General features: G+C 58.6%; 1 protein-coding gene across 3 annotated transcripts in view; it reads left to right on the top strand.

Annotated features, from left to right (window-relative positions):
* The window catches only part of HSPG2 (heparan sulfate proteoglycan 2), a 103,085-nt gene that overhangs the window by 38,037 nt on the left and 44,067 nt on the right, over positions 1-20,981 (top strand). The window contains exons 4-34 of one of the 3 annotated variants that reach the window (XM_075551986.1): positions 2,485-2,594; positions 2,698-2,756; positions 2,984-3,144; positions 5,128-5,178; positions 5,529-5,657; positions 5,935-6,180; positions 6,275-6,394; positions 8,547-8,678; positions 8,815-8,959; positions 9,050-9,201; positions 9,288-9,434; positions 11,157-11,320; positions 12,155-12,334; positions 12,434-12,630; positions 12,735-12,882; positions 13,572-13,699; positions 13,997-14,083; positions 14,174-14,232; positions 14,336-14,403; positions 15,377-15,517; positions 15,626-15,802; positions 15,892-16,071; positions 16,307-16,425; positions 16,909-17,020; positions 17,168-17,281; positions 17,365-17,492; positions 17,768-17,854; positions 18,275-18,324; positions 18,629-18,723; positions 18,939-19,079; positions 19,317-19,508. In XM_075551986.1, the coding sequence (XP_075408101.1) occupies positions 2,485-2,594; positions 2,698-2,756; positions 2,984-3,144; positions 5,128-5,178; positions 5,529-5,657; positions 5,935-6,180; positions 6,275-6,394; positions 8,547-8,678; positions 8,815-8,959; positions 9,050-9,201; positions 9,288-9,434; positions 11,157-11,320; positions 12,155-12,334; positions 12,434-12,630; positions 12,735-12,882; positions 13,572-13,699; positions 13,997-14,083; positions 14,174-14,232; positions 14,336-14,403; positions 15,377-15,517; positions 15,626-15,802; positions 15,892-16,071; positions 16,307-16,425; positions 16,909-17,020; positions 17,168-17,281; positions 17,365-17,492; positions 17,768-17,854; positions 18,275-18,324; positions 18,629-18,723; positions 18,939-19,079; positions 19,317-19,508 (4,019 nt within the window). Of the gene's footprint in view, positions 1-2,484; positions 2,595-2,697; positions 2,757-2,983; positions 3,145-5,127; positions 5,179-5,528; positions 5,658-5,934; positions 6,184-6,274; positions 6,395-8,546; positions 8,679-8,814; positions 8,960-9,049; positions 9,202-9,287; positions 9,435-11,156; positions 11,321-12,154; positions 12,335-12,433; positions 12,631-12,734; positions 12,883-13,571; positions 13,700-13,996; positions 14,084-14,173; positions 14,233-14,335; positions 14,404-15,376; positions 15,518-15,625; positions 15,803-15,891; positions 16,072-16,306; positions 16,426-16,908; positions 17,021-17,167; positions 17,282-17,364; positions 17,493-17,767; positions 17,855-18,274; positions 18,325-18,628; positions 18,724-18,938; positions 19,080-19,316; positions 19,509-20,981 lie in introns of all 3 variants that reach the window. The other 2 variants (XM_075551976.1, XM_075551995.1) reach the window with 2 other exon arrangements.

The following is a 20,981-nucleotide window of genomic DNA, read 5'->3' as shown; positions in this document are numbered from 1 at the left end:
CAGGGCAGGGCCTTCACCCCACTCACTGTCCTGGGAGTGGGTCCAGGGAGCTGGGGTGACCTATCTCCTGGAATCCCAGGCACAGTGCCCTTTAAGCAAGGCTGCCCTGCCTGTGACGGTGCCATGCCTGGCTGTGCCTCTCACCTGAGACCCCAGAGCCTGGCCTCTGAGGTGGCTCTTTTTCTGTCCCCCTTCCCTGCTGCCTGAGCTCTGCCACAGCTCCAATCCTGTCCCTGGACCCAGCTCTGTGCCAGCAGCCTCCCTGACAGCTCTAGTCTACCTACCCACCCCCCTGCCCCTTGTGGGACCCCTTCACTCCTCTTTTCACTCACTTTCCCACCTCTAACCTGTCTCTCTCTCCCACTTTGTCCTGCTTCACACCTGTCTCCACCCTCCCCGCACCTCGCTGTCACTCTCTCTCCTTGTGTCTGTCTTTCTGTCTCCCTCTCTTGCTCTCCCTATGTCTCCCCCTCTCTCCCTCTGTCTCTATTTGTCTCTGTCTCTTTCTCTCCCCATGTCTCTGTGCCTTTTCATGTCTCTTTCTCACTCCTTATGGCTCTATCTCTCTCCTTCTCTATGTCTCTATCTTTCCATCTCTCTGCTTCTCTATGTCTCCTTCTCTGGGTCTCTGTCTCTGTCTCTCTCTGTGTCCCTGTGTCCCTCGCCATCTCTGTCTGGCTCTCTGTCTCCCTTGCCCTCCTGCCTCCCTCTCTGCTCCCCACTCTGCAGGCTCTGGGCTGCCCCTGAGCCGCCCTCCAGTGGCTGGCATGATGGTCTCAGAGCCTGGTGAGGAGTCCCCTCTCAGTAAGTGACCAGACCCACCCAGGCCAAAGGTGGCCTTTGCCTCCCTCCAGGTCCCTCTGTGTTCCTCCTCCTCCTCTGTCTTTCCTCCCTGTTCTCTTCTCCTGCAACCTGCAGAGCCCAGCTGGTCTCCCAACCCCCTACCCCTATCTGGACTCAGGGACATGGGACCCTAAGCTCCCCCCAAGGAGTGTCAGCTGGACAGAAATGGGGGTAGTGGTCCCCAGTGATCAAGACTCTGAAGTCTGTAGCCACCCTATCCCCACCTCAGGACAGGCTCTGGACCTGCTCAAGGGACCTGGGGGAACCTAGGGTCAGAGTTCAGGGGCCTGAGTATGGGGAACCCTTTTGAGTGGGGTTGGAGCAGCCTGCCTGTATGCTAGGGAAAGTCAGTTCTGCACACCACTGCCGCCCTGGGTGCTCTGGACCCCTCCACCCCCACCCTCAGCCTCCAATGGAGCTCTCTGCATGGGGTCAGCATGAGGGCTTCGTGAGAGGGTGAGGGCAGGTACCCAGAGAGTACCCTCCCCGCCCCAGCCAGCCTCATTCCTTTCAGCCTCTCTGCCCTGGGCACTGGTTCCCAAAGTTGGTTTCTGGAGTGGCCACCAGCTCGCCTTCTGCCTCGACCCTCGGCAGCGAGCAGGAGTCAACGCAGGGTGGAGGCGGGAGGGTACTTGCCCTGACCTGCTCCTGGGCTTGGAGAAGGAACTGGGTGGGGTCCTGCTCGAGGGTCCAAGCCCTTCCCAGGCCCCAGTAGAAAGGGGCTTTGTAGAGTGGGCGCATTCCTGGGCAGAGGCCTGGCCTCTTTGCCCGTGCTGGGCCACGGGGCGGAGGCCAGGGGCCAGGGTGGGGGGAGTCTCAATGGGTCTCTGTGCCTGCTCACAAGGAACTTCTGTGGCCCAGCTCACAGCCCCCACACGTTCGCCCGCCAGGCACCAGGAGCCCAGGCCGCCTGGCCCTCCTCAGCACCTCTGCTGTCTCTTAGGAGAGAAGGGGTCCACTCCTGCTTTCTGATCCCCCAGGGCTGCTGTGGTGGAATCACACAGGGAAGGCCCTGATGGGGTGGGGGTGGGGAGGATAGGGCGGGAGCTGGGCCCAGGCCCATGAGCCTGATGGACAGACAGTGCCATGACCAGAAGACAGGCCTGCGGTCAGGCAGGCACACTGGTGCCTCTCCCTGCTCCGCTCACCTGTCACTTTTTGCCCTCTTTGAGGCTACTTCCGCTTCAGGGACACCGCTCCTGTGTCATTGGCAGGAGGTGTGCTAAGTGCTGTGGGCGCCCACAGCAGGGCTGGGCTGAACTGGAGGAGGAAGGCAATCTGGCCGACTTTCCGGAGGAGGAGGCAGAGCTGGCCGGGAACTGGTGGGAAGCATGTCCCTGGCACATGAGAGCAGCCCCTGTGCCAGGGTAACACCCTACCTGCCCAACCGCTCTCTCAGCCAATGGGTCTCTTCTGCACCATCACCTGGTTTCTGGATCTGGGCATTTCCCATGTCAGTGGAAGCCCCATGCTTACGGGCAGGGCCTTGCCATTGACCCTGGGCAGACCTTCCAGGACCACAGCACCAAGTGCTCCGTGTGGACTGTTTGGTCCAGCTGTGGTCGCCAAGGTGTCAGCCTATGTGGAGACCTCCAGAGACCGTCCCCCATCCCCACCCACTGGTGTACCTCCTTTCTGCAGTTTATTTCCGGGCCCTGGTCAATTTCACCCACTCCATCGACTACAGCCCCCGGCTGGAGGATGCAGGCTCTGAGGAGTTCCGAGAAGTGTCCGAGGCTGTGGTTGACACGGTGAGGTGCAGGGGTCTGTGGAGAACCCCAGATGTGTTGGGGCCAGGCTGGGGCTGGGCTAATGGGGCCAGACTGCAGGCTGATGGTGCTTGTCCCTCCGTAGCTGGAGTCAGAGTACTTGAAGATCCCCGGAGACCAGGTTGTCAGTGTGGTCTTCATCAAGTGAGAAGGGTCCCCCTGGGGACTGGGGGGGGGGCGCAGCCTGCAGGGCAACTGGGGTCACAGGAGGAGGCCAGGGTCTCTGGGTGGCAGTTCTGGTATCTATGGGGGTCATTGGGACTTGCCTTGCCTTGCTTTGGCTCAGGGCTGAGCATGGCGCCGGGGGCTCCTGCAGATGCTGCGACCCCTGACATCTTTCTCACATGCTCCCCGCCCCACCCTACTCGTAGGGAGCTGGACGGCTGGGTCTTTGTGGAGCTGGATGTGGGCTCGGAGGGAAATGCAGATGGGGCCCAGATCCAGGACGTGCTACACGCGGTCCTCTCCAGCGGCTCCATCGCCTCCTACAGCACATCTGCCCAGGGCTTCCAGTTCCGACGCCTGGGCACAGGTGAGCCCAGTCTGGCGTCACTCCTCCAGTTCCCGGTTCACTTGGGCACCCTCTAAGTGTGCCCACCATGAACTAATTTAGGCTGGTACACCACCGAGACAGGGAGCTCACACCTCCAGAGTCTGCCCCATCAGTCTTTCTGTAACCTTGGCTTAGGGAGACCAGTCTGATAGTACCCATGAATGCCCATTTCTGTGCACTCTATATACGTAGCCCTCTAGAGGGAGCCCTGGGGGCATCATGGTTACATGCTAATCTCAAGGTCAGCAGTTCGAAACCACCAGCTAGCTCCTCGGGAAAAACAACAGGGCTTCCAACTGCCCTAAGAGTTACAGTCTCAGAAACTCACAGGGATAGTTCTGCCCTGTCCCATGGGGTCACTAGGAGTCAGGCTTGACTCGAAGACAGTGAGTTTTGAGTTTTTATATAGGGCCCTCTTACACCGTGCCAGCCAATACACCGCTCTCTCTTCACATAGCACTTTTGGGCCCCAAACGCGTTCACATACATGTACTAGCAGCCAGCCATTATTTATAGGCCACTGACTATACGCTAGCTAGGGAGCCCAGTTCAAAACCACCAGGTGCTCATGGGCATAAGATGAAGGCTTTCTACTTCTGTAAAGAGTTGCAGTCTACAAGACTCCCGGGGCTGTTCTGTCCTGTCCTGTAGGGTTGCTGAGTGGGCATCAACTCGAGGGCAGTGTCTATGCCAGCTGCCGTGTTAAAGCTCTTATGCCAACATCCCATTCAGTCTTCCCCGTCATCCTGGTGAAGGAGATGTTCTTGTTACATGTGTTGAGTTGAGTTCTGACTCACACTGACCCGTGTGAAAGCAGCCCTGATGGTGTGGTGGGTTACCACCGAGCTGCTACCACAAGGTTGGCAGTTCAAACCCACCAGCCCCTCTGAGAGACAGAGATGAGGCTGTCTGTTCCCATAAAGATTTCAAGCCTCGGAAACCCAAAGGGGCAGTTTTACTCTGCCCTGTAGGGTTGTTACGAATCAGAATGGCCTCGATGGACATGAGTTGCATTGGGTTGATTTTGTGTGATGGAGTGGAACTGCCCAGAGAGCTTTCCAGATGGTCAGCTTCTTGGGGCAGATGGCCAGGCCTCTCTCCTGGGGGCCACTGGGAAGCTTTGGACTACCAACCTGTTAGTGAGCAGCCAGGCACTTCACCTACGGGTTACCAGGACTCCCTGATGGCCACGGGAGTGGGCTTTCCCCAAGTTTCAAGGGAAAATTCCATTCTCTTTTCATTTCGTTTTCCCACAGATTTGTTGAAGCCCCCCCGTGCCCCCCCCCCGTAGTATTCCTCCCATTTTACAGATGAGGGAACAGAGGCTTAGAAAGGAAAGGTAGTCGTCCCCAATTCACGAACGCAGACACTGAAAACATTGCAATATAAACCGAGCCCGAGGTCTATGCCAGTCTTACCAGACCTGTGAGGAAAGCAGGGCTGACACAGATGGATAACTGAGGCTCAGAGAGGACAAGAAACAGGTCCAGGCTCTTACAACAACTGGACTTTATACTCTCGGCAGGCCCACTACAACTTCTGCTTCCTAAGCCCCCACCCCCCAGTCTTCTCTGGTCCTAACAGTCAGTGCCTGTGCCCATCCCAGGCCATTCTGTGTGGGCAGACTCCCTGCAGCATGTCACTGTCGGTGACCCAGTGCAATCCTGGCCCTAACAAAGTATCCTCTCCTGCTGTAGCTCCATCAGGAGAGAAGAGTGAAACTGTCACCTCCCTTGTCCCACACACTGGACCTCGGTTAATACAACCAAAAATCAAACCTGCTCCTTCGTCAGCCCCAGGCCCAGGCCTAAAGGCTGTTGGGGGTCCAGCCTCCTTCTCCCCACTTTCTAACAAGTTCTCAAGCAAGAGAGCTCTCCCCAGCAGGGTGGGTCTGGCTCAGACCTGCAGCCCACACCTCCTATATCCCAGGTGGGCAGCCGGTGACCACACCTTCCTTTTCAGCACAGACACCCCCGCCCCCCCAGGCCGCTGTGGCGGCTACGGTGACAGCAGGTGAGAGTGTTAACCTGGCCCAGGCCCAGAGGAGTTAGTGGCTGGAAGGCGAGGAAGGGTGAGGGGAGACTGCTGGCCACTCCCGCAGGCCAGCCCCTCTCCCCTGGGCCAGGCTGTGTTCTGCATGGGTGTGGCATGTCACTGGGTGTGAAGTCTCCATGTATGGGAGGGGGGGTGAGGCCGTGTTCCACGTGTGCCGGGCATGTGAGTCTCCCACGTGCTCTGTGCTGCCGCTCTGGCCTGGGGGCACCGGCCCACCCCTGCTCCAGCCTTGCAGTGCCCGTGCCCTCCCTCAGCCCTTCCCCAAGCTCCCACCTGCTGCTGCTGACTCCCTGCTCCCACCCTGACAGTGCCCCAGGTCACCAGGGCCTGCACTGCGGCCGAGTTTGCCTGCCACAGCTACAACGAGTGTGTAGCCCTGGAGTATCGCTGCGACCGGCGGCCCGACTGCAGGGACATGTCTGATGAGCTCAACTGTGGTGAGGGGCTGTCTGGGGATACAAGTGGCCTATGGGCTCCAGGGAAGAGGCAGGGGTCTGCTTGGGGCGGCAAGGATTTGGTACAGCCAAGAGAGGGGCTTGTTGGAGGTGGGGAAATTGGTGGAGGGTCATAGGACAGGTAAAAATAAGATCAGGGCTGGGATACCGGAGGAGGTGAGGAGCGGTCTCTGGGGAGTAAGGCGGGCCTGGGGAGTGTGGAGGACCAGAGGCCAGGAGCCTGCCCCTTGGGCCACCTCAGAGCAGCCTCTCTCCACAGAGGAGCCGGTCCTGAGCTCTGTGCTCCCCCCTCCGGTGGAGACACCACCTCCAACACCCCAGCCGGAGGCAGCCACCATGAGGCAGCCACCAGATACCCCTGCTGCCTTGCCTCTGTTCCCCAGCCAAAGCAGACCCGGGCCCTGCGGCCCCCACGAGGCCACGTGCCACAGTGGGCACTGCATCCCCATAGACTACCTGTGTGACGGGCAAGAGGACTGCAGGGACGGCAGCGACGAGCTGGACTGTGGTGAAGACTGGGCGATGGGGTGGGGGGCCGGGGGTGGAGGGAGCCAGCCGGGGTGAGCGGGCTCTGGCTGACTCCTGCCTGGTCCACCCAGGCCCCACGCCGCCCTGCGAGCCCAACGAGTTCCCCTGTGGGAACGGGCACTGTGCCTTCAAGCTGTGGCGCTGTGATGGTGACTTCGACTGTGAGGACCGTACCGATGAAGCCAACTGCCGTGAGTACGCGCCCAGGGGCCTGCCCCGCCGAGCTGCCCTACCCTGCCCCTGCTTGGGCAGGTTCCTTTGCTCTTCCTGGATGTGTGCCGAAGGCGCTGGGGACAGATGTGACCACGCTTCTCTCTGACCTGTACAGCGAGGACTCTGGTCCTGAGCTGGCACTTGGAGCCAGCAGTGTGGCTGGACTGTCGGGAGCTCAGGCCTCTTGGTCTTTATTTTCAACACCATTACTTTTCGTCTTGGTCTTGACACTTGTGTCAGTGGATGGCCGAGCCAGCTTGACCTTCTAGGACCCTTGGTGACTGGGTCCTTGAGACGGGTGCCATCCAAAGCTTCACCCTTTGGGGTCTAGAGAATTTTCATCCAGAGTTGCTGTACAGTTATTTGTTCATCGTGCACCTAGGTCTGCATCCTTCACCGCTCATTCATATACCCGACGTCAGGGGTCCTCAAACTTTTAAACAGGGAGCCAGTTCACTGTCCCTCAGACCTGTTGGAGGGCCGGACTGTAGTTTTTAAAAACACTATAAACGAATTCCTATGCACACTACACATATCTTATTTTGAAGTTAAAAAACAAAACAAAAACATCTGGCGGGCCAGATAAACGTCCTGGGCGGGCCGCATGTGGCCCTCAGGCCATAATTTGAGGACGCCTGCCCAATATCCTTCCTCACAGTCAACCATCTCGGTATCCAATCCATCCTCCGTCTGTCTACATCTGTCCAACAGTCTGCCTGCTTCCACATCTCTGTTCATTCAGGCCCTTGCCCTGTCATCTGTTTCATCTGTTCTGTGTCCATTAACCAACTGTTCATCCATTCTTGTAACCTGCCCCCCCATCCTCCCATGTGCCCACCCATCCCAGTGCCCAGTCATTCATGGTCTTATCTGCCCAGCTCTTTATCCACCTATCCATCTGTTTGTCTCCAACATCCTTTCTCCTTCTCATTCATCTATCCATCTGTCCGTACTTCCGTTGCCTTCCATCTGTCGCTCAATGTATGGCTGACAGGTGAACTAGGTAAAGGGGTCTGAGGCTGAAGAGTCAGTCTGTATTGGGGCATTCTGTGTCTGTGTCTCCCGGACCAAGGCTAGTCTCCCTGCTGTTTCTCCACGGTCCTGCGTCAAGGCTCTTGAGTCCATGCAGACAGGCTCCTGCCAGCAGACCCAGCCTCTCCTCACTGCCTCCCTCACCCTCCTCACTCCCGCAGTGAACACATGAGAGGCAGCATCATGCCCCGAACTGGTCGTTTCAGAATGCCCACCCTGCTCTAAGCTCTAAGCTTGCTGATGCCCTGGCAACAGTGCCTGCCTTGGGCAGGGAAAGTACTGGGGGCATTCGAGTCGAAGCCTGTCTCAGAGCTCTCTGGGGGGAAATGTAAGAGGAAGGCCGAGTCCCGGCTGACAAGGTATGGAGCAGAGAAAAGGTAACTTCTACGTGACTGGGGGCCTCTTCAGGGCCCAGGAACGGCAGACCCTGGGTGGTACCGGCCCGTGGTCCTGGCCTTAGCTCCTCCCTGGTGGGCCTGCGGCTTCCACTCCTGCCGCTTTCTCTCAGCCCCCATCGGTGTGTCCTCAACTCAGTCTCCCTGATGAACAACACTGGCTGCCACCTGAGAGGTGCCCTGTTGGCACCTCTTTTGGCCCCTAATGTCCAACAGGTGGCTACTCTTAGGTCACGTGCATCCTTGGATTGGTCAGGGTGGCCTGCGTGGCAGCATCCTGCGGTCAGAGCCTTGAACCCCTTACAAGGCCTTTCCAGCAGAGAGAACCACATTGTCTATGGTCCAGAGGGCCTGGCCACTATGGCTGTGGCAGGGTGGCCCTTCTGTGGCTCAGAGGCTGGGGACACTGTGGCTGTGACATGAGGTGACAGATTCTGTTGTGTGGGATACAGGCAAGGTGACTGGCAGGGCAGGGTATCATGATGTACTGTTTGCTAGCACACTAGTGATGGTATCGTGCTGGGTGTGATGTGTGGGCAAGGCGTGGTATCCAGGGAGGGGTTGGGGTGGGGAGCTGTGCACCACATGAGCCCTGGGGACTCCTGAGGAGGGTAGACAAGGGGTCGGTTGGCGGCAGGTTGGAAATGGAGTGGGCCTCCCTGGGGATGATGCCTGGTACCCACACCCCGGCTCTGCCCCTCAGCTGCCAAGCACCCTGAGGACGTGTGCGGGCCCACACAGTTCCGCTGTGTCTCCACGAATACGTGCATCCCAGCCAGCTTCCACTGTGATGAAGAGAGCGACTGTCCCGACCGCAGTGACGAGTTTGGCTGCAGTGAGCAGGGCAGAGGGGGCGCGGGGGACCCTCTGGGCACTGCTCCTGGGCTGGCTTCCCTCCACAGCCTCAAGCACTACTCTTCCAGCCCAACTCCTCCTCGTTGGACCCCTCACACCTGCTCTGGTCTCCCCAGTGCCCCCCCAGGTGGTGACCCCTCCGCAGGAGTCTATCCGGGCTTTCCGGGGCCAGACTGTGATCTTCAACTGCGTGGCTACCGGTGTGCCCACCCCCATCATCAACTGGAGGCTCAACTGGGGCCACATCCCCTCACACCCCAGGTACAGCTCTGGGCCTGGGCAGGAGTGAGAGGGGTATGCACCAGTGGCCCAGGCCTGACCCTCTCCCCTATCTCGGTGCCCCCCACCCAGGGTAACAATGACCAGCGAGGGGGGCCGTGGCACGCTGATCATCCGTGATGTGAAGGAGGCAGACCAGGGTGCCTATACCTGTGAGGCCCTTAATTCCCGCGGCATGGTGCTGGGCATTCCCGACGGGGTCCTGGAGCTCATCCCACAGCAAGGTGCATGGCTGGGCAGGGGGTGTTGACATGGGGCTGTGCTTGACTGCCTGCTGGCTAGACACTTCCCTACCCATGCCTCCCACTAGGTCCCTGCCCAGATGGGCACTTCTACCTGGAGGACAGTGCTTCCTGCCTGCCCTGCTTCTGCTTCGGCATCACCAACGTATGCCAGAGCAGCCGCCGCTTCCGGGACCAGATCCAACTGCGCTTTGACCAGCCCGGTGACTTTAAGGGTACGGTACAGGGGCGGGGACAGGCTGGGGGCCTGAGCGCACAAGGGAAGAGGGAGGCAGGCAGGCCCTGGGAGGTGAAGCCTGGACTTGGGCCTGGACACGTCCCCATGTCTGCAGTGGTTAAGCTCAGAAACAAGCGAGAAGGAACTGACGGGTAGGTGTGGACAGGTGTGTAAGGAAGAGCTTGCTCAGCGTCAGAGCTGCATTCGAAGGGAATGGACTCCCCGTCTGTCCCGTGGGGCTGCACTGCCCAGTGCAGTGGCTCCTGGGCACATGTGACAATGTAATGTCATTTGCTCCCTCCCTCCGCTTAACTGAGCACAGTGTGAGTGCACAGGAATACGTGGCTCATGGCTGCTCTTTCAAACACGATATCTTGAGGCCATTTCCAGCACTGCAGATAGTTCTCTTAGCTTCTGCTTTTGAGGAGATCGCAGCAGAGAGGGGGAGAGAGAGGGGCTAACAACAGCAACAATCATAGCGAGACATGTCTGAGTGCTTCCTTTGCATTGATGGAGCCCTGGTGGAACAGTCGCTTGTGTGTTGGACTACTAACTGCAAGGTCAGCAGTTCAAAACTACCAGCCACTCCATGGGATAAACATGAGGCTTTCTGCTCCTGTGAAGAGTGATAGTCTCAGAAACCCAAGGGGCAGTTCTACGCTGTCCTGAGTCAACATTGACTCGATGGCAGTGAATTAGGAGCTCTTTGCGTGAAGTACTGTTTTAAGCACTTACTGATAATTCGCCCGTTCGACATTCATGATAATCCCAAGAGGCAGCCCACCATGACCTCTACTTTACAGACTAATAAACCCAGACCTCTACCCTTCTCACAGCTGGGGAGCGGCAGAGCCAGGACCTAGGCCCGGCACTGCAGTTCCAGCCCCCGCTCTTCGGCCCCAGGTAGCTCTCTTCTGCCCTCAGAGGGCTGTGCCAACCCTAACACCCCCTGGGCCTATTTGCAAACAAACAAAAATCAACACACCAAACTCACTGCCGTCGTGGACCCTGTGGGACAGGGTAGAACTGCCCCCTGTGAGTTTCTGAGTCTGACCATTGACTAGAGTAGAAAGCCACGTCTTTGTCCCGGGGAGCTACTGGTGGTATCGAACTGCAGACCTTGTGGTTAGCAGCCCAACGCAGAACCACTCCGCCACCAGGACTCCTCCATTTGCAAAGAAAGACTCTGCAAAGTTCTGCGGCCCAGAATCCTGAGGGCCTTTCCTGGGCCTTGTACGTCTCAAACGAGTCCTAGGGTCTGCCCCTCAGCATAGGCTTTCCCCAGAGCTTGCTGGGGAAACAGCTTAAAAACTTCCGAAAGAAAAAAACGCCACCTTTTTCTTGACTTTGACACAGAGACATCCTCACCTCCCCCCACCAAAAAAAATTTTTTTTAAACCTCCTTGCCATCGAGTCAGTTCTAACTTAGAGAGACTCTACAGGACAGCGTAGAACTAGCTGCCCCTGTGGGTTTCCAGTGCTGGAGCTGTATGGGCGCAGAAGGTCTCAACTCTGGTAGTTTCGAACAGCTCACCTTGAGGTTAGCAGCCTGTGCTTAACCACTGTGCTATCAGGGCTGACTGAGAGAGACTCAAAGTTCCCGTTAAATGGAATTTCTCCCAGAACGTTTCCGCCTTTCTCGGGGTGGATGCCTCAGGCAGGTGGAGGCTTGGGTCCCTGGCAGCGCCAGGGAGGGTCCTGACGCCAGTGCTGCCTGCAGGTGTGAACGTGACCATGCCCGCGCAGCCCGGAGTGCCGCCCCTGTCCTCCACGCAGCTGCAGATCGACGTGGCGCTGCAGGAATTCCAGCTGGTCGACCTGTCCCGCCGCTTCCTCGTCCACGACTCCTTCTGGGCACTGCCTGAGCAATTCCTGGGCAACAAGGTGAAGGTCCGGGTTGGACCCTCCATTACATGCCTGACTCTGCTGCCACTGAAGCTGATGGCAGCAGGGCAGACCCAGCGCTAGGGCTGGCTGTGACCGTGCCCTGCACAGCCCTCTGTGGCAGCAGCACGTCCTCTCGGGGCAGGGTCTCTGCCAGCCACTCTTGGGAGGAAGGATGGCTCTATCTTCAGAATGCTCTCAGCATCACCTCCTCTTGGAAGCCCTCCCTGGCTGGGTCTGGAACCCCTCCTCTCCTGTGGTCCTCTCCTGCCACATACTTTTATACATTATTATACTCCCCTTATTTTAGTGTTCTCTGGAGAAACAGAACAAGTGATACACCTATATGACTAAATATATATATATATATATATATGCACCTATATGACTAAATATATATATATAGATGCATACTCACACACAGATTTACTTTAAAGGCTTGGCTCACGCGTGTAGGGGGAGGGGGCGGAATCCGAGTCCCGAATCTGTAGATCAGGTAAGAGGAAGCGTGCAGATTTAAGAGCAAGAAGGAGTGAGTTCTGGGAGCAGAGCCCCCTGAGGAATTCCTCTTCCAACTGATAGGCCATGTGGAGTTAACTCCTTTCAGGAACAGCAATTAGTCCAGTGTTTGACAAGACCCCTGATGACCATAGCCATAGCCAGGCTGATCCAGCCCACTGCTCACTGGCCTGAGCTTCTCCCCCCTTCCCACCCCCGCACCCCTGTGCCAGGCACATGGGGAGCACCGGCAGGTAGGCATTGAGCAAGCACTCACCATGGCTTCCAGCCTCACAGTGTCAGCAGCGCCCTTCCCTGACCCACCTTGTCTCACAGGTGGATTCCTACGGTGGCTCCCTGCACTACAAGGTGCGCTATGAGCTGGCCCGGGGCCCACTGGAGCCGGTGCAGCGGCCAGACGTGGTCCTCGTGGGTGCGGGATATCGCCTCCTCTCCCGGGGCCACACACCCACCCAGCCTGGGGCCCTGAACCAGCGCCAGGTCAAGTTCTCTGAGGTAGGTGGTGCCTGATCCTGCCAGCTGAGGGGGGTCAGGGAGGCCGCCGGCAAGGTGGACGCTGCTGTGTGACACCCTGCCCCATTGGACCACATGCAGGAGCACTGGGTCCACGAGTCTGAGCGGCCGGTGCAGCGGGCGGAGCTGCTGCAGGTGCTGCAGAACCTGGAGGCCGTGCTCATCCAGACGGTGTACAACACCAAGATGGCCAGCGTGGGACTGAGTGACGTCACCATGGACACCACGGTCACCCACTCCACCAGCCATGGCCGGGTCCACAGTGTGGAGGAATGCAGGTGCCTGGTCCGGCAGCGCTGGGGAGCAGAGACCCTGGCCAGGGTCGGGGGCAAACAGCAGGGCCCCAGTTCCTGCACTCATGCACCGTGTCCCACTCCCACAGGTGCCCCATTGGCTACTCTGGCTTGTCCTGTGAAAGTTGTGATGCCCACTTCACCCGGGTGCCTGGTGGGCCCTACCTGGGCACCTGCTCTGGCTGCAACTGCAACGGCCATGCCAGCTCCTGTGACCCTGTGTACGGTCACTGCCTGGTGAGTAGCACCCAAGGCACTGGGCCCTGGATAGTGACAGGAAGGGGACTCTAAGCTTCTCTTGTACCCACACACTGTGCACAAAGCCCCAGAGGGACTGTGATGGCTGCCAGACAAGCTTGTGAGAGCACTGGATGTATTCATAGAGGTATAGTGTCTAGAACATGGGAGGTGAAGGTCCCACTCCTTTCTACTTGGGTCAGAGCAGTCACGATAGATACCATCTGAAGTGTTGGGCTCTATGGGCCAACCTTGAGAAGAAGAGGCCTAGAAGTCACACCTTACTTCTTAGCAATGATGGAGGGAGCCAGAAGTGTAGAGCCAACAGAAGAAAAAGCTCAGCCAGGGCCAAAGAAGTCACTCCAGATCCTGGTGTGTCAGGTACAGGAAAAACAGGTGCCAGAGGACAGAACCGGCACGGGTGCCAATTGGAAGAGGGATGCAGGTTTGGATTAGTGGCAAGTAACATGTAGGACATCGGTGGGCTGGGCCGCCCACAGATGAAGTGTTGGGGCTCCCTATCATCCCTAAGGACCAGTCTGCTGGAGAAGCTGTGGAGTGAGTTTGGAATGATGGCAGAGACCCGAGCCAGATGGCCTGTGAGACACACTCCAGAGCTTGTCATCTGGTCCCATGTGTCCTCAGGGAGGGACAGGCCACTCTGAGCCGCTCCTTCCTCCTCTCCCCAGAACTGCCAGCACAACACCGAGGGCCCACAATGCAACAAGTGCAAGGCTGGCTTCTTCGGAGACGCCACAAAGGCCACAGCCACAGCCTGCCGACCCTGCCCCTGCCCCTACATCGACGCCTCTCGCAGGTCAGGCTGGCCCCAGGATGGGGCAGATAAGGCAGGAGGTGTAGGCCGAGCAAGTCAGGGGTCATACGCTCAGTTGGGATATGGGAGACAGACCTGGGTTGAAATCCCAGGTCACGCTGTTGTTCTGGGCCCGTGAGCCTCACTTCCCTCCTCTGGATATGGGGTGCATGAGTCTTCCTCTGGAGATCAAGAACAGGTGGGGAGGGAGGCACTGTGTCCCTACCGTGTCCACATAGGCAGCACTCACTTCACAGGGTGGGAGAGGGGGAGTAAGGCCTGGGTACCTCACACCCACAGGTTCTCAGACACCTGCTTCCTGGACACTGACGGCCAAGCCACATGTGACGCATGTGCCCCCGGCTACACAGGCCGCCGCTGCGAGAGGTGAGTGAGAGCCGGCCGGACCAGAGGACACCATCTACCCTGGGTGGGCATGGGAATGATGATCCCTGATGATCCCCTGTCTCCCCCCAGCTGTGCCCCTGGATATGAGGGCAACCCCATCCAGCCAGGCGGGAAGTGCAGACCCACCAGTGAGTATGACAGCCTCTCACATCCTCCAGCTGACCGCCAGACCCTCCTGCCCTCTGTGACGGCCCAGTTCCCGCCTGCTCACACCCACTTTGTGTCCCTCAGACCAGGAGATTGTGCGCTGTGACGAACGAGGCAGCAGGGGGACCTCAGAAAATGCCTGCCACTGTAAGGTAGGCAGGCAGTCTCCACCCCACCCCAGAGGCTTTGGAACACAGGGAGGGAGCACATGCAGGGAGGAGGCTCCGATCTCTCGACTTCCCAAGCCTCCCGACACCTACACACCTCCCAACCCTCCCGACACCTACACACCTCCCAACCCCACACCTCCTTCTGTGCTACCCGGAGCCCCAGGAGAGGGTGAAGGCAGCCCGGCTCCTTTGCCAGCTGCTCTTGGTGGGATTGCTGGGTCTGCTCTGTACATTTGCTTTTACTTCAGGAGCCCTGGTCACGTCGTGCTTTCACCTTTGGGCTGCTAACCACAAGGTTAGCAGTTCAAAACACACCAGCTGCTCCACGGGAGAAAGATGAGGCTGTCTACTCCTGTAAACAGTTATAGTCTCAGAAACCCACCAGGGCGGTTCTCCCCCGTCCTGTAGGGTCGCTGCGAGTGGGAATGGACTAGAGGGCAGTGAGATGGGTCTTCTTCCCTAGTTGTCAGCCTCATATGGACGCATCCGCACTTGGCAGGTGAAGGAAGGAATGGAGGCTGAGTGAAGGGAGTGTCCGAGAAAGAACCAGCTGTCAGTGGAAGAAAGACCTGCCTAGACTCCTAGAGGCAGGCAGCCCTGATTTTAATTTCAGTGGATTAGGGCTTGACTGACTTTGCATAGGTCATTTCATGTCCCCGAGCCTCAGTTCCCTCATCGGACGTAGGGAGATCACACGTTCCTGACCAAAGTACCTAGGAACACAAGACAAGCCACCAGCGCAGTGCTTGAAACGTCCCTTAAGTAAAAGCCCTCAGAATTTCCTACCAAGTTGCTTTCTTGGTCCATCTAAATTTATTTGTGAGCACCCTGGCAGCCAAAGAGAAAAGGGAAAGACAGCTGGGCACATAAGCTTCCATTAATTGGGGGTGGTAGTAAGTATGCATATGGCTGCTCTTTCCATGGCCCCCCTGGGCTTTGGGTCCTGTGCCTACAGAACCATGTGGTGGGGCGTCTGTGTAACGAGTGTGCTGATGGCTCCTTCAACCTGGATGCCCACAACCCCGACGGCTGCCTCAAGTGCTTCTGCATGGGCGTCAGCCACCAGTGCGCCAGCTCCACCTGGAGCCGAGCCCAGGTATCTGGGACAGGTGGGTGGGCCAGCCGGTGAGACCACCAAGCATTAGGGTTGGAGATGCTGAGCACTAAGGCCAGGCCCCAGACCCATCCTAGCTTCTTCTTCCAGGTGCATGGGGCCTCTGAGGAGCCCACCCAGTTCAGCCTGGCCAACGCCACTGGCACCAACATCACCAGTGAGGGCATCTGGTCACCCACACCTGGGGAGCTGGTCTTCTCCTCCTTCCATAGACTTCTCTCTGGACCCTACTTCTGGAACCTCCCCTCACGCTTCCGGGGAGACAAGGTGGGTCTGTGCTCTATGAAGGAGAGGCTGGGTGGGACAAGCCCGACCCCAGGTGTCCCGCTGAGTGCCCGGCCCACTCTGTGTCGCAGGTGACCTCCTATGGGGGAGAGCTTCGCTTCACAGTCACACAGAGGCCCCAGCCTGGCTCGGTGCCGCTGCCTGGGCAGCCCCTGGTGGTGCTGCGGGGCAACGACATCGTCTTGGAGCATCACGCACCCCGGGAGCCGAGTCCTGGCCAGCCCACCTCCTTCACCGTGCCCTTCCGGGAGGTGAACATCCTTGCCCAGAAACCCTGTGGGTGGGAGGCCCATGCTCCACTCTACCAGGGTCAATCTCCCAGGGTGTCTGAGCTCCCCCAGGCTCTGCTCCCTTGGGTGTTGCTACCCCAGGGGGTCAGGGCTGCCCCAGGCTTTGCTCCCCAGCTATCCTTACCCCAGGCTCTGCTCCCTCGGGGTGGCGATACCCCAGGGGGTCAAGTTGCAGCGCACTGTCTTTCCCTGGCAGCAAGCATGGCAGCGGTCTGACGGGCAGCCGGCCACTAGGGAACACTTACTGATGGCTCTGGCGGGCATCAACACCCTCCTGATCCAGGCGTCCTTCACCCATCAGCCAGCTGAGAGCAGGTGCTGGGGCCGGGGCCAGGCCAGGTGGGAGGCCTGGGGCTAGAAGCCAGTGGTAGCTCTGTCACTTAAAGGCTTTTTGGCCGGTGTGTGGCCTCAATGTCCTCCATAGTCAGAGGGAGACAGCGATCTGGTTGCCCTGCGGGGCTTGTCCTGGGTCGGACTTGAGTACACAGCCTGTGAAGTGGGTGGGGGGCGGGGGGGATGCAAGCAAGCAGCAGTGAGAAACAGCCAGACAGTGGCTGCAAAGAAAGTTCCGTGTGGCCTTGTCCCTCATCCTTCCGACAGCTCTCAAGTGGCAATCCCCCTGCAGAGTCTGTCATTGGTCCCCGAGGGGAGTGGTCGAGGAAGGTTGAGTCTCTGGAGAAAATCACAGATGTGCACTGCTGGTCCTGCCACTCACAGCCTCTCCACTGGAGCTGTGGGGGGATGAAGAGGTGCCTGACACAGGGACAGCACTCATCCGTGTGACTCTTGTCCCACTAGGGTCTCTGGAATCAGCATGGACGTAGCTGTGCCTGAGAACACCGGCCAGGACCCTGCACTGGAAGTGGAACAGTGTACCTGCCCACCTGGGTACCGTGGCCCCTCCTGCCAGGTGAGCCCTCCCCTTCTTTTCCGGCCAGCCCCTCCTTCTTCAGCCTGCCCACCTCCCCGGACCTCCCTCCAGCCTGCCACTCTGGGTTCCCTGACCAGAACTGGCTTGCTGGGGCAGCTCCTGTCACTGCCACCTTCCTGCCCATAGGACTGTGATACAGGCTACACACGCACACCCAGCGGGCTCTACCTGGGCACCTGTGAACGCTGCAGCTGCCATGGCCACACGGAGAGCTGCGAACCCGAGACAGGAGCATGCCAGGTGTGCCCTGCCTTCCTCCCTCTCCTGCCTGCAGCTCCGTGACCTCCAGGGGCCCAGCTTCAACCCCCACTCTGCTCCTCCAGGGCTGCCAGCACCACACGGAAGGCCCTCGGTGCGAGCTGTGCCAGCCGGGATACTATGGGGATGCGCAGCGGGGGACGCCACAGGACTGCCAGCCATGCTCATGCCTCGGGGCACCTGCTGCCAGCCAGTGCGTCCTCCTGAAATGCCCCCTGCTCCTCCTGGCCCCAAGCATGTGTCTCTCCAGGCCCCTACTCCCTGATCTGTGAAATGGGGGAATTAAGGGATTTGAATGAGGCGGACGTGGGTGGGCCTCGCAGCAGAGTGCTAGCCGACACCCGGCAGCCAGACCCATCACCCCTCCACTCGTTCACAGCGCGCCTCTGCCTCCACTGCTGCCCAGGAAATGCAGGGGACAGGCAGCAGCCTCCTGACTGGGAATTCATGTCTCCCTACCCCTGCCAGGGCTACACACACTTGTTTCCTGGACACAGACGGGCACCCCACCTGTGACTCCTGCTCCCTGGGCCACAGCGGACGCCACTGTGAGAGGTGAGGCAGTGGCAGTGGGGGGCTTCAGGAAGGCTTACTCCCAGGCCCTGACCTGACACAGGCCCCAGACGATACTCAGCTTCCTTCTCCAAGAGCCTAGCCCTAGCTCGGCATTTCAGGCCCTCAGAGTTGCTGGTCTGATCCTCACCCGCAGCCCCCTGCGTCCAGTGCTCCAGTCAGGCCAGGAGCCTCCTGCCAATCCTCACCCTTTCCCAGGCTCCTAGGTTTGCTGCTGGGCGTGCCAGCTCACTGGCTGCGGGGCTTGGGACACAGTTCCAGTTGTCTCTCATTTGTTTTCCCATCTGTAAAATGGGATTGGTTTCTTCCGACTCTGTGAGGCCACTGAGTCCTGGGCTCCCAGCAGGCTCTGCAGGAGGCTGTGGTTCTGCCCTCCTCTCAACAAATGCTCTCTATCCCCAGGTGTGCCCCCGGTTACTATGGCAACCCCAGCCAGGGCCAGCCCTGCCGAAGTGAGTCGGGTTGGGGTAGCCCTTGGGGTTCTGGTACCCATCCCTCCTCCTACCCGCTCCCCTCCAGAGGAGCTAGGATGGAACCTTTGCTCTCCTTTGACTGAAGCAAGTGACCTTACCTTTCTGAGTCTGTTTCTTCATCTATAAAACTGCGATAGTGGCGGGACCCCGTGGGAGGGCAGTTGGGATAGGTGCTTAGAATACACACCCCTTCTATGAGTGGTGAGCAGAGGGTCAGAGGGTGTGGGGAATAAGGCGCTTGGTGCCAGGATTGGGCCTCAGCTGTGGCTTTCCTCCCACTCAGGAGATGGCCAGATGCCTGAGCCGATTGGCTGTGGCTGTGACCCCCAGGGCAGTGTCAGCAGCCAGTGTGATGCTGCTGGCCAATGCCAATGCAAGGTCAGTGTTGCCCTACCCTCTGGGAGGCCCCAGCCCATGGCTGCCAGGCCTCTCGCTGCCCTCTCTCAACCTCAGCTCCAACCTGGACCCAGGTGGGAGTCAGGTCCTGGGTGGGTATACACTCCCCAGAACACCTGAAGTGGCTGGGAGGGCTGGCCTTCAAGCTGTTGGGGTGCCTTCACCCTCCATGTGGGTCTCCCCGCCCCACTGCCCAGGCCCAGGTGGAAGGCCTCACCTGCAGCCAGTGCCGGCCCCACCACTTCCACCTGAGCGCCAGCAACCCCGATGGCTGCCTCTCCTGCTTCTGCATGGGCATCACCCAGCAGTGTGCCAGCTCCTCCTATACCCGCCACCTGGTAAGAGCCTGTCCCCATGTCCCTGTCCTGATCCCACGGAATCCACCGTAACCCCTCCCCAAGACCCCATCATTGCGCATCAGCCCTTAGTCCCCAGCCAGCCCTACTCTCCTTCCTCAGTACATCCACCTTAACCCTGGTCTCAGCGGTGCCTAGTACCCACCCTGATGCCTTTTCTGACCGCCCACTATGGCACCTGCCCAGTGCCCAGACTGACACCTGCCCTGTTTACTCCAGATCACCACCCGCTTCGCCCCTGGGGACTTCCAAGGATTCATCCTGGTGAACCCGCAGCGGAACAGCCGTCTGACCAGCGGCTTCACCGTGGAGCCCATGCCCGATGGGGCCCAGCTCTCTTTTGGCAACTTCGCCCAGCTCGGCCACGAGTCCTTCTACTGGCAGCTGCCAGAGACATTCCAGGGAGACAAGGTGTGACACACCAAGCTAAGCACAGCTCCATGCCTAGCCCCCACCGGGCACTGGGGTCAGTGCTGGCCCGGACCCCAGTTCACATTAGGGCTCAGCTGTGGTTAAGGCTGTGGCCTCCGGATGTCAGACAGACCTCGGTCTAAATCCCAGCTCCACCACTCACAGCCTGCTGGAAAGCCTCCGTGTGGCTGGCTGGGCAGACTAGCAAGCAGGCCTGGCCCACAGTAAGTGCTCAGCTGTCGGGGTGATGTGCCTGTGTGTGGCTGGGCAACACACCAGGTACCTGCTGTAGCAGTGAGTACAGGCTTGGCTGCTAACCACAAGACGGCATTTGGGTCAGCCCAGCAGCCCCACAGGGGAAAGGCCTGGCATTCTGCTTCAGTCAAGACTCCAAAACGGTCCAAGCTCACTGCCATCGAGTCGATGGCGACTCATAGTGACTCTGTAGGACACCCAGTAGAGCTGCCCCTGTGGGTTTCTGAGACTGTAACTCTTTACAGGAATAGAAAGTCTCATCTTTCTCCTGCAGAATGACTGATGGTTTTGATCTGCCGACCTTGCAGTTAGCGGTCCAACAAGCAACCACTACTCCACCAGGAGTCCAGTAAAGGCTACAGCCTAGAAAACCCATGGGGCAGTTCTGTGACATGCGGTGACCTCAAGTACACTCTGATGGCTTAGGGCTTGGTGGTGGGTGGTTTTTATTGAGAGCACTGCTTGTTGTGGACTCCGGCTGTGATGTGGTACCCAGCCCTGGTCACATCAGTGTGCTCAAGTCCACCGTTGGGGATCATGGTGGTCTTGTGTGCCTTTCAGCCTCAGGACCCACCTGCTAGTGCAGTGTTGATGATACTCTGTTGAGCTCCATCAAGTTTTCCTTGGCTGTTTCCCAGAAGGAGACCACCAGGCCCTTCCTAGTGTTCATTTCTCTTAGTCTGGAAGTTCTGCAGGGTGAGCCTGCAGGTCTTTGAAATACCAGTGGCACAGCTTCCGACAGCATGGCCACGTGCAAGCCATCCCAGTATGCTTACTTGACACACTACAGGGAGCCTTTTGACAAGTGAGGAAGCTGTGACGGGGAGAAGGAGCCCTTGGGGGCACACTGGGTGACATGTTCAAACACACCAGCGTCCCCTCGGGAGAAAGGTGCGGCTGCCATGACTTCCCGTCTTAGAAACCCTTAGGAGCAGTTACGCTGTTCTACAGGCTGGCTGTGAGGCGGAATCAACTCAGGGAGGATGGGGTGAGAGAGCAGAGAGAGGTTGGGTAATGGGCCTGAAGTCACACAGCTGACAGATAGTAATATTTTAATCAAGTTAAAGACTTGTTAATATGCGACCCTAGTCAGAGAGGAGCTTGACTCTGCTAGCCCAGCCTAAGAGCTAGTGGAGGCTGGTGATGATAGTGGCGTTACCAAGAGAGGGTCCTGGGGTAGCCTGCCGAAATATGTTCCCCCAATGAGCTAGACTACCT

Source organism: Tenrec ecaudatus, chromosome 1 (assembly GCF_050624435.1).
Source record: "Tenrec ecaudatus isolate mTenEca1 chromosome 1, mTenEca1.hap1, whole genome shotgun sequence".
NCBI lineage: Eukaryota > Metazoa > Chordata > Mammalia > Afrosoricida > Tenrecidae > Tenrec > Tenrec ecaudatus.
This window is presented reverse-complemented; position numbering and strand designations above follow the sequence as displayed.